This window comes from Anguilla rostrata, chromosome 8 (genome assembly GCF_018555375.3).
Source record: "Anguilla rostrata isolate EN2019 chromosome 8, ASM1855537v3, whole genome shotgun sequence".
NCBI lineage: Eukaryota > Metazoa > Chordata > Actinopteri > Anguilliformes > Anguillidae > Anguilla > Anguilla rostrata.
This window is the reverse complement of record NC_057940.1, coordinates 3,400,280-3,415,626: the sequence shown is the minus strand read 5'-3', so window position 1 is coordinate 3,415,626 and position 15,347 is coordinate 3,400,280. Positions and strand designations below refer to the sequence as shown.

The 15,347-nt window shown below is 39.8% G+C and overlaps 1 protein-coding gene across 2 annotated transcripts in view; it reads left to right on the top strand.

The window, feature by feature from the left end:
- Positions 1 to 3,137: 3,137 nt before the first annotated feature.
- The window catches only part of LOC135260544 (NXPE family member 2-like), a 136,218-nt gene continuing 124,008 nt past the window's right edge, over positions 3,138 to 15,347 (top strand). Inside the window, exons 1-7 of one of the 2 annotated variants that reach the window (XM_064345846.1) lie at positions 3,138 to 3,431; positions 7,528 to 7,643; positions 8,080 to 8,220; positions 8,671 to 9,323; positions 9,979 to 10,040; positions 11,488 to 11,712; positions 12,800 to 13,707. In XM_064345846.1, the coding sequence (XP_064201916.1) occupies positions 7,632 to 7,643; positions 8,080 to 8,220; positions 8,671 to 9,323; positions 9,979 to 10,040; positions 11,488 to 11,712; positions 12,800 to 13,329 (1,623 nt within the window). In that variant the 5' untranslated portion in view covers positions 3,138 to 3,431; positions 7,528 to 7,631 and the 3' untranslated portion in view covers positions 13,330 to 13,707. Of the gene's footprint in view, positions 3,432 to 6,028; positions 6,370 to 7,527; positions 7,644 to 8,079; positions 8,221 to 8,670; positions 9,324 to 9,978; positions 10,041 to 11,487; positions 11,713 to 12,799; positions 13,708 to 15,347 lie in introns of those variants that run through there. The other variant, XM_064345844.1, reaches the window with a different exon arrangement.

Here is a 15,347-nt window from a genome sequence, read left to right as displayed (position 1 = left end):
GAGCAATGAAAGCATTTTTTCTGGTACCTCGACCAGGTTACCTAAGAGTCCCAGCTAGTCGTTAAGTTTTCATTGATAGAAATTCTGTGAGACTGTGGTAAGGCGGTTTACAGAAGACTGTTCCTTGTCAGACCTCCCAAAGGAAACAGACTGTTTACTGTACTGACAGGGAGTCAGCAAGTGTGATTTGTCACCAGTCACACGTAGTATCTACTTTATGCCATGGCTTTCATGATTTCATGTCTCATGTAAATATGGTTTAGAAGTTTTTAAGCATAAGATAAGGTGGACCTGGAGTCTTGCATTGTTTTGAGGATAGCCAACTTGTCACATAATATCAGCTGCTTTCATTACATTACATTACATTACAGGCATTTAGCAGACGCTCTTATCCAGAGCGACTTACACTTTACATAGCACTTTACATTGTATCCATTTATACAGCTGGATATATATACTGAAGCAATGCAGGTTAAGTACCTTGCTCAAGGGTACAACGGCAGTGTCCTTACCCGGGATTCGAACCTGCAACCTTTTGGTTACAAGCGCAGTTCCTTACCCACTGTGCCACACTCCGTCCTTTCATGGAGACAAACTAATGCTTTAGGTTTTATCGTCTGATGATACGCTGGGTTTTATCTGATTTTACAAAAAAAAGTCTATGTTTTCATTATGTGTATGTCTTAATGTCAATTTCAGAATAAAACACAACTAGTTTAGCTTTGTTTTTCAGGTCCAGCTTTAGCACTGTCTGCAGTAATGTTACCTCTGCTCTGCCCTGTGTATCCCCACCCTGCATACTTTGGCAGTGCTGTGAACATGCAATGTGACTCACAGGCAGCCAGAAGAGAGGGCTGTCCTGATTGGTTATTCATGCGTGGTTAAATTTGGGGTGGTTAAATTCAGAGCCTGGGGCACGTTTTTTTTCTTCGACCTTTTAATTGACCTTAAAAGACGTTTTAATGCTGATATCTTCCGGGATGTGAAAGTGCTTCAAACGAATGTAAACAAATGGTCAACAAACTCACATACTGCGCCTTTAACTTACTGAGAGCAGAACTAAAGGAACAAATCCTTACATGGAAGCAAGTCAGTTTCTTTAATTCACCAAATGATTCATTCCCAAGAAAGAATCGTTCAATAAGGACACACCACTAAAGGCTGTTTTATACTTCTGCGTAGTCTGCATACTTCGCGTAATTTGCGTTGTGTGTGGCACTCGCGAACGGGCAGATCATTTATAGGGGAGACCGGGTATGGTTGTAACACTGGGAGAGTTGCAACACCACCAATTCCACCAATCAGGGATAAGATGTGATCATTTCAGTGTTTAACCACTTCCTCCCTGATCCCACATGGCTGAAAATAGGTGCATGCAGATTCTATAAAGAAAAAAACGATTTTGAGGTAAGAAAGTAACTTTTTTGACCAAGACTATATTTTGTTTAGTACTTATACTATTGTAGATAAAATCTTATGACTTATATTAGATTAAATTGTAGTTTCTCAGGTAAAATGTGATGTATTGTTCCCCTGCTAATTTCAAACCGCTATGCTAATACAGCTAGCTAAACAATGACTGACACGGGTGGGGTGGGTTGTAACACATCTTTAAAGTGTTACAACCATCCCCTTACATACAGCTAAGAACACTTTCTTGATTTGAATAATTTTACAGAATGCCCAGACATTGGAAAAGAAAGACTGACAGAGGTGTGCCTGCCAATGTTTTTTTTAAAAAGCATCCGATGAGGTCACAAAGAAGGGCAAGTCAGTCAGATCAGCTGCAAAGGCACATGGAATCTGCTATGTAAAACTGAGCAGATACTGCAAATCACTGCAGAAGCTGAGAGACCAGGGGTCCAGTGATCTTCCCAGTGTAGGTTACCGGAGCAGCAACAAAGTTTTCCCTGAGGTGCAGGAGGAAGTGTTGGCTGACTATTTGACTCAGGCAGCAGACCTGTATTATGGACTGACTCCATGTGAGGTAAGCATATGACAGGTTAGCCACTGGAGACCAGCGTAGAATTGAATACTGGCATAGGTGCCAGACAAATTGAAAAACATTTTGTGTCTATGCACTCAGGTCTTCTATTCCACTTTATTTTAGGTCAGAAAGTTTGCATATCAACTGGCAGTAATGTATAACATCAAACACCCACAAACATGGGATGAGAAGCAGATGGCTGGGCCTGACTGGTTCACATTCTTTATGAAGCAGAACCCCAGCCTGTCAATGAGGAGTCCAGAGGCAACCAGCCTTACACGGGCCACAAGTTTTAACCACACAAATGCAGAACATTCCTTCAACAGCCTTCGACAGGTTATTGAGAGACACAACTTTGTCGAGACCGACACTTGGAATGTAGACGAAACTGGTGTAACAACAGTCTGAAATACTCACCGATACACCACTGGAGTTTTTATGTGTACTCCGTAGAAGTATAAAGCCAAAATAGCCTTTACTCCATTCACAGTCCATGTGATCATGCCGTGGCAGCAGTAACACAGCCCGGTTAAGCAGAAGTTGCACGGAAATCAGCAAGAATTCGTCGCTGTGTTCACTGTCTATTTCCATTTTCCTGATATTCTAAAATCGGCCATAATCACATTGATACAGCATCAAACTACCATTAGCAATATCAATCCCCTCACTTTAATATCGCAGGTCACCCAGTTAAGCACATACCACAGTAGCAGCAGAAGTTTGTAGCAGTAAGAACTTAGAAGTACAGCCCAGTAAACATTTTTACATTGCTCACTCACCAATGTGATACAAAACAGTACATTGCAACATGTTTATAACGGGTAAATATAATTAGCTCGTATATATAATTGATATATAATTATATATAATTAATAGAAGTAAATATAATTAACTTCTCAGCGCGAGATGCAGGAAGTGGGGAGCTGAGGAGACTAATATTGGGAGTTAAATGCTGGTTGCGAATTCTTAACATTTTAGTCGCACTTAAAAAAATAAAATAGTGAATAAAATTAGCCTACATTTGCGACCCAAACGATTACAGTAGACCAGTGGTAACAAACCGTGTTCCCGGAAATCTACCATCCTGTTTGTTTTCATTCCAAACAAAGCACACGTAATTCTTTTGTAGAGTCAGGTGTGCCAAATTGCGCTTGAAATGAAAACAACTACACTTCAGAAGCCACATGAAATGCTTCCAGATAAAATGTCAAGGCTGTTATCTATGCTTTCGTCAATCACGAAATGCAAGGACACCATTGGGTGCTATGTCCCGTTCTCTCCTTAGGAAGGCGATTGGGGTGATGACGGGGTGCTGCTGTTTGAGCCCCACACTGGCCCGGTTTGCTGCATGGCCTTTTCCAACACTCAGTCCAGCAGCCTGCTCACCCTCAGCTACGACGGGTCGCTTCGCGGCACAGACGTGGAGAGAGCGGTCTTTGATGAGGTGCGGCCCAGCTGCGTCCCAACCATTCAGCCTTTGTGTGCGCTGTCAAGTTTAAGCCATGTTTCAGAGGGGGAACATGAAGTGCACACAGTGCAAACATGAAAACCACTCGCAGTGCAAACAGGAGCACCAGTCACAAACATCATCCTTTCCCATGTTCATGTTCTTATACTGCTGTGTGCATGTACAACAGGAGGAGAAAATCCTGTTCCTGGAGGGTTGTGCAGTAGTGATGACGTCACCCGAATCCACACATACTCAACTGTCCACAGGCCAGCCATCGAACCTAATGATTTTATCCAGTTTGGAAATTCGCACCAGTATGAAACCATTATTTTTCAGTGGGCTTTAAATCTGCATAATAAGCTTATGATGCAATATAACTTAATGCAAAGTTTTTGGACAGTGAGAGATTTATTGTTGTTTTAGCTTTGTCCTCCAGCACATTGGAATTGGAATACAACCATGAATGTGAGGTTATAGTGCAGACCGTGAGGTTTAATTTAACTTTAATTTCCATACATATCATATGAACCATGTAGAAAGTATATGTGTGGTCCTCCCATTTTTGGGGACCGAAAGTAATTGGACAAATGAGCATAATCTCAGTCGTCACATTTAGTGTTGTTGTTTGCAAATCCTTTGAATTGGATGACTGAAGTCTCTGACCCATAGAAAGTTAATACATCCTCATGTATATTACATTATAAATGCCAAAATTGTTTCACAATGACAAGCTATAACTTTACCTATCGTTATCATCCTGACGAACACGTTCAGAATAAATTCATTTTGGCGTATATTTTTGATTCTTTGCTTTCAATATCATCCACATTTCAGTCAAAAGACCTTTGTCAAGACGTAATAGATTTTACATGTTTACAAGTTTATGTAATTTCAGACCAAGATCCCCTTCCTCTCAAAGATTCTTAAAAAAAGTTGGATTACAAGAAATTGCCATCCTTTATGAGTAGAAATAAGCTTTCTGAAAAATTCCAGTCTGGCTTCTGCACAATGGAAAGCACAGAAACTGCTTTACTTAAAGTGGCCAATGACCCTATCTGAAATGCTCATGCTGTGGTGCTGGTCATTTCTCCATTTAGCTTTTTATTAGATCTCAGTGCTGCCTTTGATACAGTAGATCCTGCCATATTACTGGATCTCCTTAGAACTAGTGTTCGTATTGCTAGTATTTCTTTGGATTTGTTTCCATCTAATCTTTCTGCCAGAAAGTTTTGTATTGCTACTGGTGATCACATACTGTATCATCTTCAGCTCCAATAATTTATGGCGTTCCGCAAGGGTACATTTTAGATCCAGTCTTGGTTTCAATCTATATGTTTCCTCTTGGTAGCATCATAAGCAAGCATGCTTAGGGCAGCAGTGTAGTATAATGGGTAAGGAGCTGGTCTGGGCTGATTAGCTAACGCAATCCAGGTGTGTGTGCACTCTCCACCAGCCGGCTCAGTCAAGACCAACGCAGTTCACCGCTGGACTGAATGCCGCACTGCAATAATAATAGTATTTGACTTTGTGATATCCTGTGTACGAAAAAAATGTACTAATTTCAATTTGATCAAATAACATCAACAATCAATTTTGCTTTACTTTCCTTATCACTTTACAGAAACTGTTGGTTTTTGCCACTTTCTTAAATTACAAAAAATAAACACAATTCATATAACAAAATATTGCCAAGAAATGGTAAATTTTACTTATGGAAATAAATCAATTACCATCATGGCAGTTCATGGCACAATTCAAGGTTTGGCACTGTGATGAATACTCTGTCCTACACAAGCACAGACATGCTGCATGGCCCATTCTCATTATGGACTCTTATGCACTAGATGGGCTGTATGCTCGCTTCCTGATTTTATTTAACTTAAGACTCCAGCAGTAGCATTCTGAATGATTTGCAACTGTCCTAATGTGTTTTTAGGAAGCCAAGAGAGAAGTCACGCCTGCTCGTAATGAGTGCATTAGTTTTTTTTTTTTTTTTTTTGTTTTTTTGCGTCTCCTCGTGTGAGAACAGGTCTGATTTTAGCTTTGGTTCTCATATAATAAAAGGCAGTTTTGGTTACATTCCGCATATAGGGCTCAAAGCTCAGACCGCTGTCAATGTTAACACCTAGGCTTTTAGCTTGAGTTTTGATGTTCTGTGATAGTGCCTTAAATTGAGTCGTTATTTTCTCCCTGAGTAACCTAGGTAGTCTAAACAGCAATATGTCAGTTTTTCCCTAGCTAACCTGAAGGAAGGCATGCACCACCAAAGCATTAATGTCTGCGATATAGCTGGTATACTCTATCAATGGGGCAAGGAGCATTCATTATATGACAGGCATTTAGCAGATAAGAGGGGCTTGCGCAACTTTTTTTTTTTCATTCGGCGTGGCAAAGATATATTGTTGAATATCAGAGACATAAAAAATGGAAGCGTATGCATTAAATGCAGCGCGCTATATGTACAAATACATAATTGGAACGGTAATCACGTAGAAAGCTGTCGAACATAAGCGTGCGCCTGAGGATTGCGAGAGGATGCGCGTCTGGCTGCGCTCGCCCTGCCCTGCTTATGCGCAGCTACGCAGCAAACCTTGTGCCACTGATGCTCTCTGTGTTCCACAAGAGTAGCTTTCCAGTCCGTGCGGACAATTCAGAGTGACAAACCTTATCCCAGAGAGTTTGGCCGCGGAAATTAATCCCTTGCTTTCTGCTTTGCGAACACTACTTGTCATATCTTTGCTCTTACCGTTTCTTCTGGAAGTGTTATTTTCACGTTTTTCATAGTGAATGTGAAAAAAAAAACTTCGAAACAATCAGCCCATTTTGTGCCATCAAAGATTTATTCTCACGCAAATGAGGTTCGCCGAAGTTCATAGCAATTTTGTAAATAAACGTATTACATTTATAGCTACTCCTGGCATTATGGAATCGGGTAAGTTACTTTTTCAATTAAATTAATGTTTAACACATGGACTAATATTCTCATCCGCACACTAGTTTATTATAAGTATATCAATCATGTAAATGTACGGATAAATAACGTTTGAGAACCTTGTCTAATTTGGAAATGTATAAACCCAATCTATGGTAATGTGTGCGCTATTATATTTCTGTCAACGTTGTTTGAAATGTATGTTTAATTTTGGAATAAAAATAAATATAAAAACAATTTAAGTGAACAAGTGCAATTAAGACATTACTGTCCTACACTGGACCTTGAAACGCCATATACTTTAAAGCGTGCGTTATTAAATTATTACCGAATCAATAATAGTGTTGGAGATTCTTAAAGTCTGTTGTATCACGTATACGAATTCCAGGAATTGTTTTAATGTACAATTAAACTGAACGTCTTTTTCCATCAAAGGACGTTATGGTATGCACTTATTGTACGTCCGCCAAATAAATGTAATATAATGTGATGTTATGGGCTACAAAAGTACGTGGGCCAGTAATCCAATAGTCTAATGCCAAATTGTGTACTATTTCAGAAAAAACATTTTCACTGCGTCTCAAACAGAAACCAGGAAATAACATTTTTTAAGATGACAGTACTGATGACATTTTTAAAGACATGGATAGTGATGTGGAACATTGGCCCCGTTTAAAACTCCCATTAAGACCAGCTGGGATTCTAAGATGTTCTGAAATGGTTTACTGTGTTTTAACACTTCCAGCTGGTCATAGTTGGTCTGTGGCTGGACAAAGCTGGTAGAGTAAGCTGGCGGTCAAACTGCTTGATTAGTGACGTGTCGAAAACACAGCGTAAACCCACTTGACCAGTTTAGGCTGGTTTGATGGAATTTTCAGCAGGGTTATTTACATATTCTGTGTGCACTGTATTATGAAAGTATGTCTGTTCATCTGTGGCCGTATGTGTATGTACTGATGTGCAAGACATTCTTTCTTTTTTGTTAAATCACTGATTAAATACATTTTTTTGCATCCCAGAAGTGTTTGCCACACATTGTCCAGTCTCTTTGGCAGGCATTATGTTTTTACATGTTTTTCACGGTGTCTTGTATTTAGTCCCTGGTGGCAATCCCAGCTATCATTTTAAGATGGATTCTAGCTTTCACTTGTTTTACAGAAAACCACACCACCATGAACACGTGCAAGAGGAGCCACACTTTCTGAGGTGGACGAATAATTATTCAAAGAAGCCTTTCATTCATTTCTCACTCGTTTTTCTGAATGGCCATCATGGTAATTGGTTTATTTCCATAAGAAGAATTTACAATTTCTTGGCAGTATTTTTTCATACCCAGCCTGTACAGTTAATTTTTTAGGATTTTTTTGTTGTTGCAGAAAGCAGCAAAAACCAACCATGTAATAAGTAAAGCAAAATAGATTTTTGATCATGCTATTTGATCAAAGTAAAATGAATACATTATTAGGACACTCTGGACATCAGAACGTAAAATACTTTTATTACATTTTAGTTAAATGTGGAAACGCTACATACTACTGCATTTGTAATTGTTGACATGTTTAATTGTTACAGGCTGTCACTATATGAAATGATTAAAGTGGATTATTCATTGGAGTTAGGGGTCAGGATTATATACCATCAGTTCATAATGCCCATCTTTAGCAGCATGTAATGTAATTAATAAAATATATTTCTATACATTTTTCACAGAGTATTCAACCAGTACATCTTACTCCAGTGCCTGTAAGATGCAGAAGCAACTTCTTGATCAAGACACTACTTCTCATTACTGCTTTTGCTATTTGTTTTTATTTGTATTTTTGTAGAACTTACAACTGGATGAGCCTAATGGTAATAGCCGTTTAATTTCTTATTGTCAGCTTAGTTTGGAAATGCCACTTTGGCAAACAGAAGTCAGAACATATTAAAACTGTCAGTATCAAAGCTCATGTTAAGAAAACACCCTCACTGAATTTTTAATATTTAAAAATGTGTAGTTAGACTGCCTTTATCAGTAAAATTATGCTATTCAATTCACAAATCTAAAATACACAGGTGGAATAAATATAGCAAACATTCCAGTTCATATACCCAATTAATGTATCGGTTAATAATAATACAGAATAAATGGGCTATACAAAGTATAATGATGCATCTACACGGGTGTTGTTCTTGACTTATGCGATTAACATATGGGCATGCAGTTCTTGGGAAATGCAGCTTCACATAGTTTTTGCAAAACAAATCTGTGATTCCAAATGAGGTGTGGTTGTTTGAGGTGTGGTTGTGTTTTTTTAACAGGACCCAGCTAAAAATCAATTCAGAGAGATGTCTGTGGATGACATAATGCGTTCGGTATGGGACGATCTCCCATCAGACGGCAACTTCAGCTCTATTGAAAGCTCTTCCAGTGGCCAGCACAGTGTGGTCAACCTGGAGCAGCCCGGAGCCCAGTACTGTGTGGGGGACAGCTTAATCGTGCTGGTGAACATGAAGGACCACAGGGGGAACCCAAAGGTGCATGGAGGCGACTTCATCCTGGCCCGAATCCACTCTCCCAATCTCCAGGCTTCTGCATCAGGAGAAGTTACTGACCTGCTCGATGGCTCCTACCGGGTGCGTTTCCGCCTGTTCTGGCCTGGAGACGTACTGGTGTCTGTGCTTCTCATGCACTCCTCAGAGGCTGTCGGGATCCTCAGGAGAATCAGTGCGCACAACTACGATAAGATCATATACACCGGAACCTTCTACAGTGGGAACAAAACTGAGCAATCTCAGTGCGGCATCCGGCTGAAAACAGACAAGCCTCTCTGCGAGTACAGGAAGAAGGAAGACGCGGAGTACTACGCCTGCGTCCGACCCAAAACCCTTCCCTGCAGCACCCTGAGGACCATGCGGTCCAGAAATGGCCCAATTTCTAACATGACCAGGGATGAGCGTTTGCTCCTGGGCCGGTAAGGCATGGTTTGTGCACACTGCAAAACTTACAGCAGTGGTTGTCAAACTATCCTGGCAATCCGTGTGTGTGCGCTAGTTTTTATTTCAACCACAATCGCAATCTCAGAATTTTAACAAATAGTTTTTAAATAGATGCTTTTCATGTATTGAGCTATTTACCTTCTTAATCCTTTTGTGCACATGCCAAACCTGTTTGGGTTGTTTAAACACACTGATTCTAGGTAAGGTAAGGAAATTTGTATTATCTCCGAGGAGCAATTTGTTGCACAGCCAACACAAACAATTCACACAAAAAAAAAAAAAAAGTAATATTATTCAAAAGGCCAATAGCAGGGACAAATGAGTTCTTAAATCTATTGGTCCTGCATCTTGGCAGATTATATCTGCGACCAGATGGATTCTATGCGTGTTCTTGTCTATTTCCATAGTATCCATACTTTACATAAGTTCTACTGACTACAGTTCCAATTTAGATTTAGAATGGCTTCTTTTGAAAGGCATCACTGCTGTGGAACCTTCCTGTTCTGTTTGGGGGAAATTAAAGAAAAATCTCTAGCTGTACTAGTATTGGAAATAATTTGAGAAAATGTGCACCAACAGTCCCTTAGTGATCCAATGCTCTTAATCCATTGCTTACCACTTTCCCTGCAGGAAATACACTGGGATAAAAATGAACAGCAGCTTTGGACCTGTGAAAGTCATCAGTTGTCCTGGTAGGTCACCTTACGTCTGTGGTTGTTTTACAACTCCAAACTTCCCCGAGTCCTTCATTGTTTTTGTCAGGGATTAGGGGGGTTGGACCCAGGCGCAGAGTTAAAAAAAAAAAAAACACAAAAGACTCCAAAAGGAAAATTCAAGCAAAGACTTTACTAAATAACAAACGGGGAACAAACAAAAGGCCAAACCAGGCAAAACCATAAAAAAGATTCTTATGAACTGAAAAAAAAACTAAACTGAACACAGACAGGACAGAATACAGGCAGGACAGAATACACACAAGCAGGAATGCAGGCAGAAACAAAGTCAGAAACACACAAGCAGGACCAAAGTAGGCAGAATACCAACATTCAGAAACGAACACAAGGAACCAACACCAAAGTCATGCGGACAAAGAACTTAAATAGACAGGGGTAACAAGACACAGGTGAACTCAAAGAACAATCAAACCAGAAAAGGAGGGAATAACAAGACAAAGGTGGGAACAATGATAGAATAATTAAAACCAATAATACAATTAACACAGGGAGGGAGAACATACTGAAACACAAAACTGAAGTGCCGCCATCAGGCAGCCAAAAAGGGAAAAACAGAAACAGAAAATACAGAGCCATGACAGTTTTGGTGGTCTACATAGTCCAGATATCTCAAATTTAGACTCATTGGTCCATAAAACCTTACTCCACAACTCAGGTGTCCAGTGTTTGGCGTACAAATGGAAATTTTCTTAGCTTTTATTTCCTTTTTTTGAACTGTAAGTTGTTTGCTGATTGGAAGGAAGATTTAAAAGTGGTAGTAGGCTGCACAAAAGATTCTGATAGCTTTGATATGTTGTAGTTAAGGCTTTTCTGTAATGTTCTGTTAAATATACATTTGTTTATGTTTTATGCACTATTGTCATGGGAAGATACAATTTAACCTGAATGCCTGATTGACTACAATTTGATTAAAATGAACAAAATGTTCTTCTCCGAATTTCACTCTACTGTTTGACATACTTTTGGAGGGTACTGCATATATACAATCATCTGATATTGAGACCAAAACAACAATAATGGAAGTACCCAAGGGCTATTTAGGTACCTAGATACTTATCCTCCACTACATTATATATAATGTGGTAAAAGTAAACATCCATAGGTTAGACTGAACCACAGATCGGATGATTGTGCCTAGTGTGGGGTCTGATTCTGCCAACTCAAAGATTTGTTAATTTACTAGAAGGCCATGATAAGGTAATAAGGGTGCAACATTACAATACTGAAAATTGTTATTATGTCACTCTTGGGACCTGGGAATAGCCAGTTCAAAATCCAGGAATAGTTTTATGTCAGGTTAGAAAAGAGGCAAAGCTAACTTTCTCCAAATCCACAACTTTTATACCTGTACAAACCTGCCTGAATCTTTTCCTTCTCTCTTTCTATATCTTTTTCATTCCTTTAGCAGGGACCCACAGACCGACTGAAAAGTGTGTGACAGGGTTTGGAATGACGTCCCCTTCACCGAGCGGCTACTTCTTTAAAAACAGATGGTCTTCCTCCTCCTGCCGGACGAGCAACTTCTTCAGTGCGGACGCCATCAGCAGATGTCTGAAGGGAAGGAACCTGAAACTCATGGGAGACTCCACTGTGCGCCAGTGGCAAGAGACACTCATTAGAGTGCTAAAAGGTAATGCCAATATACAATGTCAGATACAACATCAGACATGCAAGTATTGCAGTTTGGAAGTTTGGAGAAACAAACGAGAGTGAGAGAGAGCTAGATTTTTTTTGGGGAAAAAAACAAAACATTTCACACCCTCCCCTTAGCTCTCCGTCCAAAGCCCTGCCCTCCAAACACATACAAGCATGCTGCCTGTCATCTGAGTACTGTACAGAGGACAAGAGCGTTGAAAATTCAAATAGGGAGAAACGAAAGATGCATCATGCTCGCGTATGATGTGACGAAGAGGAAGCAAAGCTGACCAAGAACTGGCCCTAAAATTGACACTTGAGGCACGCCACAAAAAATTGGAGCTGAACGTGATACAGTATGTCATCATCAATAGCTATACAAAATTGTCTAACTGAAAGAAGAGATGAAAATAAATGCAGAGAAACAGTAGTGATACAAACGTGTTCTAAGGAGGTCCAGAAAAATGCCTACTGTATCAAAGGGAGCACTGAGATCTAATAAAAACTAAAATAGAGGAATTAACAGCACCAGAGCATTAGTATTTCTGATAAGGTCATGGGCAATTTCAGTGCATTCTATTGAGCAGAAGCTAGACTGGAATTTTTCAAAAAGCTTATTTTTATGCTCATAAGGGTGGTAATTGTTTGGAGCTCATCTTTTCCAGAAACTTGGAGTGAAAGGGCAAAGGTCTTCTGAATGAAATGATGATGATATTAAAAGCAAAGAACCATTTATTCTGAACATGTGTTTATCATGACTATAATGACAGACAATACAATAGCCTGTCATAATGTAACATGTAAAGTGTAATATACCCGGAGGTTGTATTAACTTTCCGAACAATGTAATAAACTTCATGAATGGATAATTTAATAACTTTCCAGATGATGTGATGACTTCTTATCGAGTTGTTAAGATTTTATCAAATGGGTAACACATTTGTATTTATAGTGAGAGATCAGCAAATGGAGTGCATAAAGACTAATAGTAATCCTGTATGACATCCTGAGTGACACTATATTTAAAGGGGACACCTGGATTACCTAATGTATTCATTCTTCCTGATGTTTCGCTGTTTCAGGTCTGAAATATGTAAAACCATATGATACTCATTACTATGCCCTGGCTGCGGACCCACAAAGGAACATCACTGTCCAGTGGAAGATGCACGGGCATCCTTTCGTCACTGGCTACAACGTGGTCAAAGATGCCGTGGGGTACGTTGCCAGAGAAGTAGACAGAGTAGCGGTTGGCGACGTGGTGGTCATTGGAGTGGGACAGCATTTTAGGCTCTTCCCCCTGGAGATCTTCGTCCAGAGGCTGATCAACATGCGTAAGGCCATCCTGAGACTCCATGAACGCAGCCCCCAGACCCTCGTCATCATCAAGCTGGAGAACACCAGGGAGTTCACCTCAGAGATGACCCACATGAGTGACTGGTTTGGCCTTGTGCAGAACCTGGCTCAGAGGAAGGTGTTCAGGGACCTGAAGGTGGTGCTGGTAGACGCCTGGGACATGACAACAGCCGCCAACACCTTCGCCATCCACCCTAACAGCATTATTGTTTCCAATGAGATAGCCTTAGCTTTGTCACACCTCTGTAATGATTAATAGAGGTGCTTTCTGAAAGGAACTATATAGCAGGGGTTTCCAACTCCATTTCTGTAGAGACTTTGTTTAACAATCAGGGGGGATTGTGTTACTAGGCTTGTGTTACAGTTTTAAGGTTTTTAATTGTGTCTCTAATAGTAATAGTAAATGTTTGATTCTGGGGTGGTTATTAATGCTTATTAATGATTATACAATGACCAATTTAATAAAAATATTTTATGTCAGTTCCAAGGGTGGCAACAGGGTGGTGTGGGGCGGGGCTGGGTTTTGCCAACCCCTAGCCTCAGTCTTGCCCAACCAATTAGAAAATGGGAAAAAGAAAGTCAGCTTTGTCATCTAGTCAATTGTAAAATAAATAAATCCAATTTGAATACTAAACTGGCTAGTGCTGACCATACGCAATTTTCACTCATCGTGCTAAAAGCAAAGTCACTCAACAGAGTGCTGTTTTACCTCAGTTTTCATCAGACATGACACTTTTTGCAAAGACATTCAATAACCATAACCTCACCTATTAACTTTCAGTTTTGATCAATATCTTTTCATATTTAGGTTTGGGCTATTAAAAGCCTTGATCAAGATACTTGCTACCTAGCAGTTTCTAATCAGTCAGCTAGCGGAGCTACCTGGTAATACTGAGCTCTTTGTGAAAACTAGGGATGGGTACCAGTAATGGATTGATCGATTACATGTCAGATATGTACCTACTTGATCTTCTGATTTTCTCATAAAGGCTAGGCTACACAAGGTACAACTAGGCTATGTGTTGGAACTTGGCTCCATTCATTAATTTACATTACATTACATTACATTACAGGCATTTGGCAGACGCTCTCATCCAGAGCGACATACAAAGTGTATAACCGTAACCAGGGACAAGTGTGTTGAAAACCCTAGAAGGAAGTACAGTTCCAAGGGAGCGACCGCATAGTTTAACTTGGACCCTGTAGGTTAATCTGATCAACACAAACAAAAGCAGCAGCAAATTTACCGTACAGTGTGTAAAAAAGAAGACACTTTAAAATAGCGTATATTTCTTCATGTAATATGAACAGAATAAAGCAAAAATATATTTTGAAAAAAATGCATGTTTTAATTGCAATTTTGCTTTTTGTTGGTGCGCTGTTGCACAAGTGGGATAATGCATGAACAGCTGAGCGTTATGCAGTTTGAACGTTCTGCGCTGAGGAAAATTTCCAGAGGCGAATTTACTACCTCAACTGTAATGGAAACACAAAATATGCAATTCCACTGCAATGGAAATGTAAGGTAAGTATATACCCCAATAATACCCCAAACCCTACAGGCTACCACTGAGCAATGAAAGCATTTTTTCTGGTACCTCGACCAGGTTACCTAACATCAAAATGGTCTCGCAGCATGTTCGTTACCACAGATAGCTAGCAAGCCAACCACTGAACTGTACTAAAAATAGAGGCTAAATAATAAATGTAGTCAAGCTATAACTAGACCACAGTCATTCCTGGAAAATGAAGTTGACACTGTTGCAAATATGCTATTGTAACTGATAGCATGCTTACTCTTACAAATTTCCAATGTATTTATCGAGTCAGACCAACGTGCATTCATTTAGAAACTGTGATTGAACTTTTGCAGGTGCTACTTCATATCCTGGCATATATGGAAAAATAACGCAGCCAGAATTGAGTATTCAGCCAAGCCGTTTTATACTGGTTTTGTGAGCATGCAACATTTCTTTGTAGGCCTGTAACATCTGAAGGGAGCTGTGTTTATTGACTTCATCATTACTGATAAACTGATGTGCGTTGTTATGCGTGCTTGAATTTCCTGTAGAGCAAGTGGCGCTGCCCGACCAAGACGCACCCTAAAAAGATTCCTCATTCTAGGAAACGATTTGGAACGGAGCAAATAAATGTTATCACTTGATCTATGTGTTACCTGTCATGCAGATGTGCATGCATTTGTGGTTGTGTTGTTTTCTCTCCTCTCTGTCTTCCTTTGCTGTCTTGTTCCCGTTGCTGTCCGTAACTCAGATC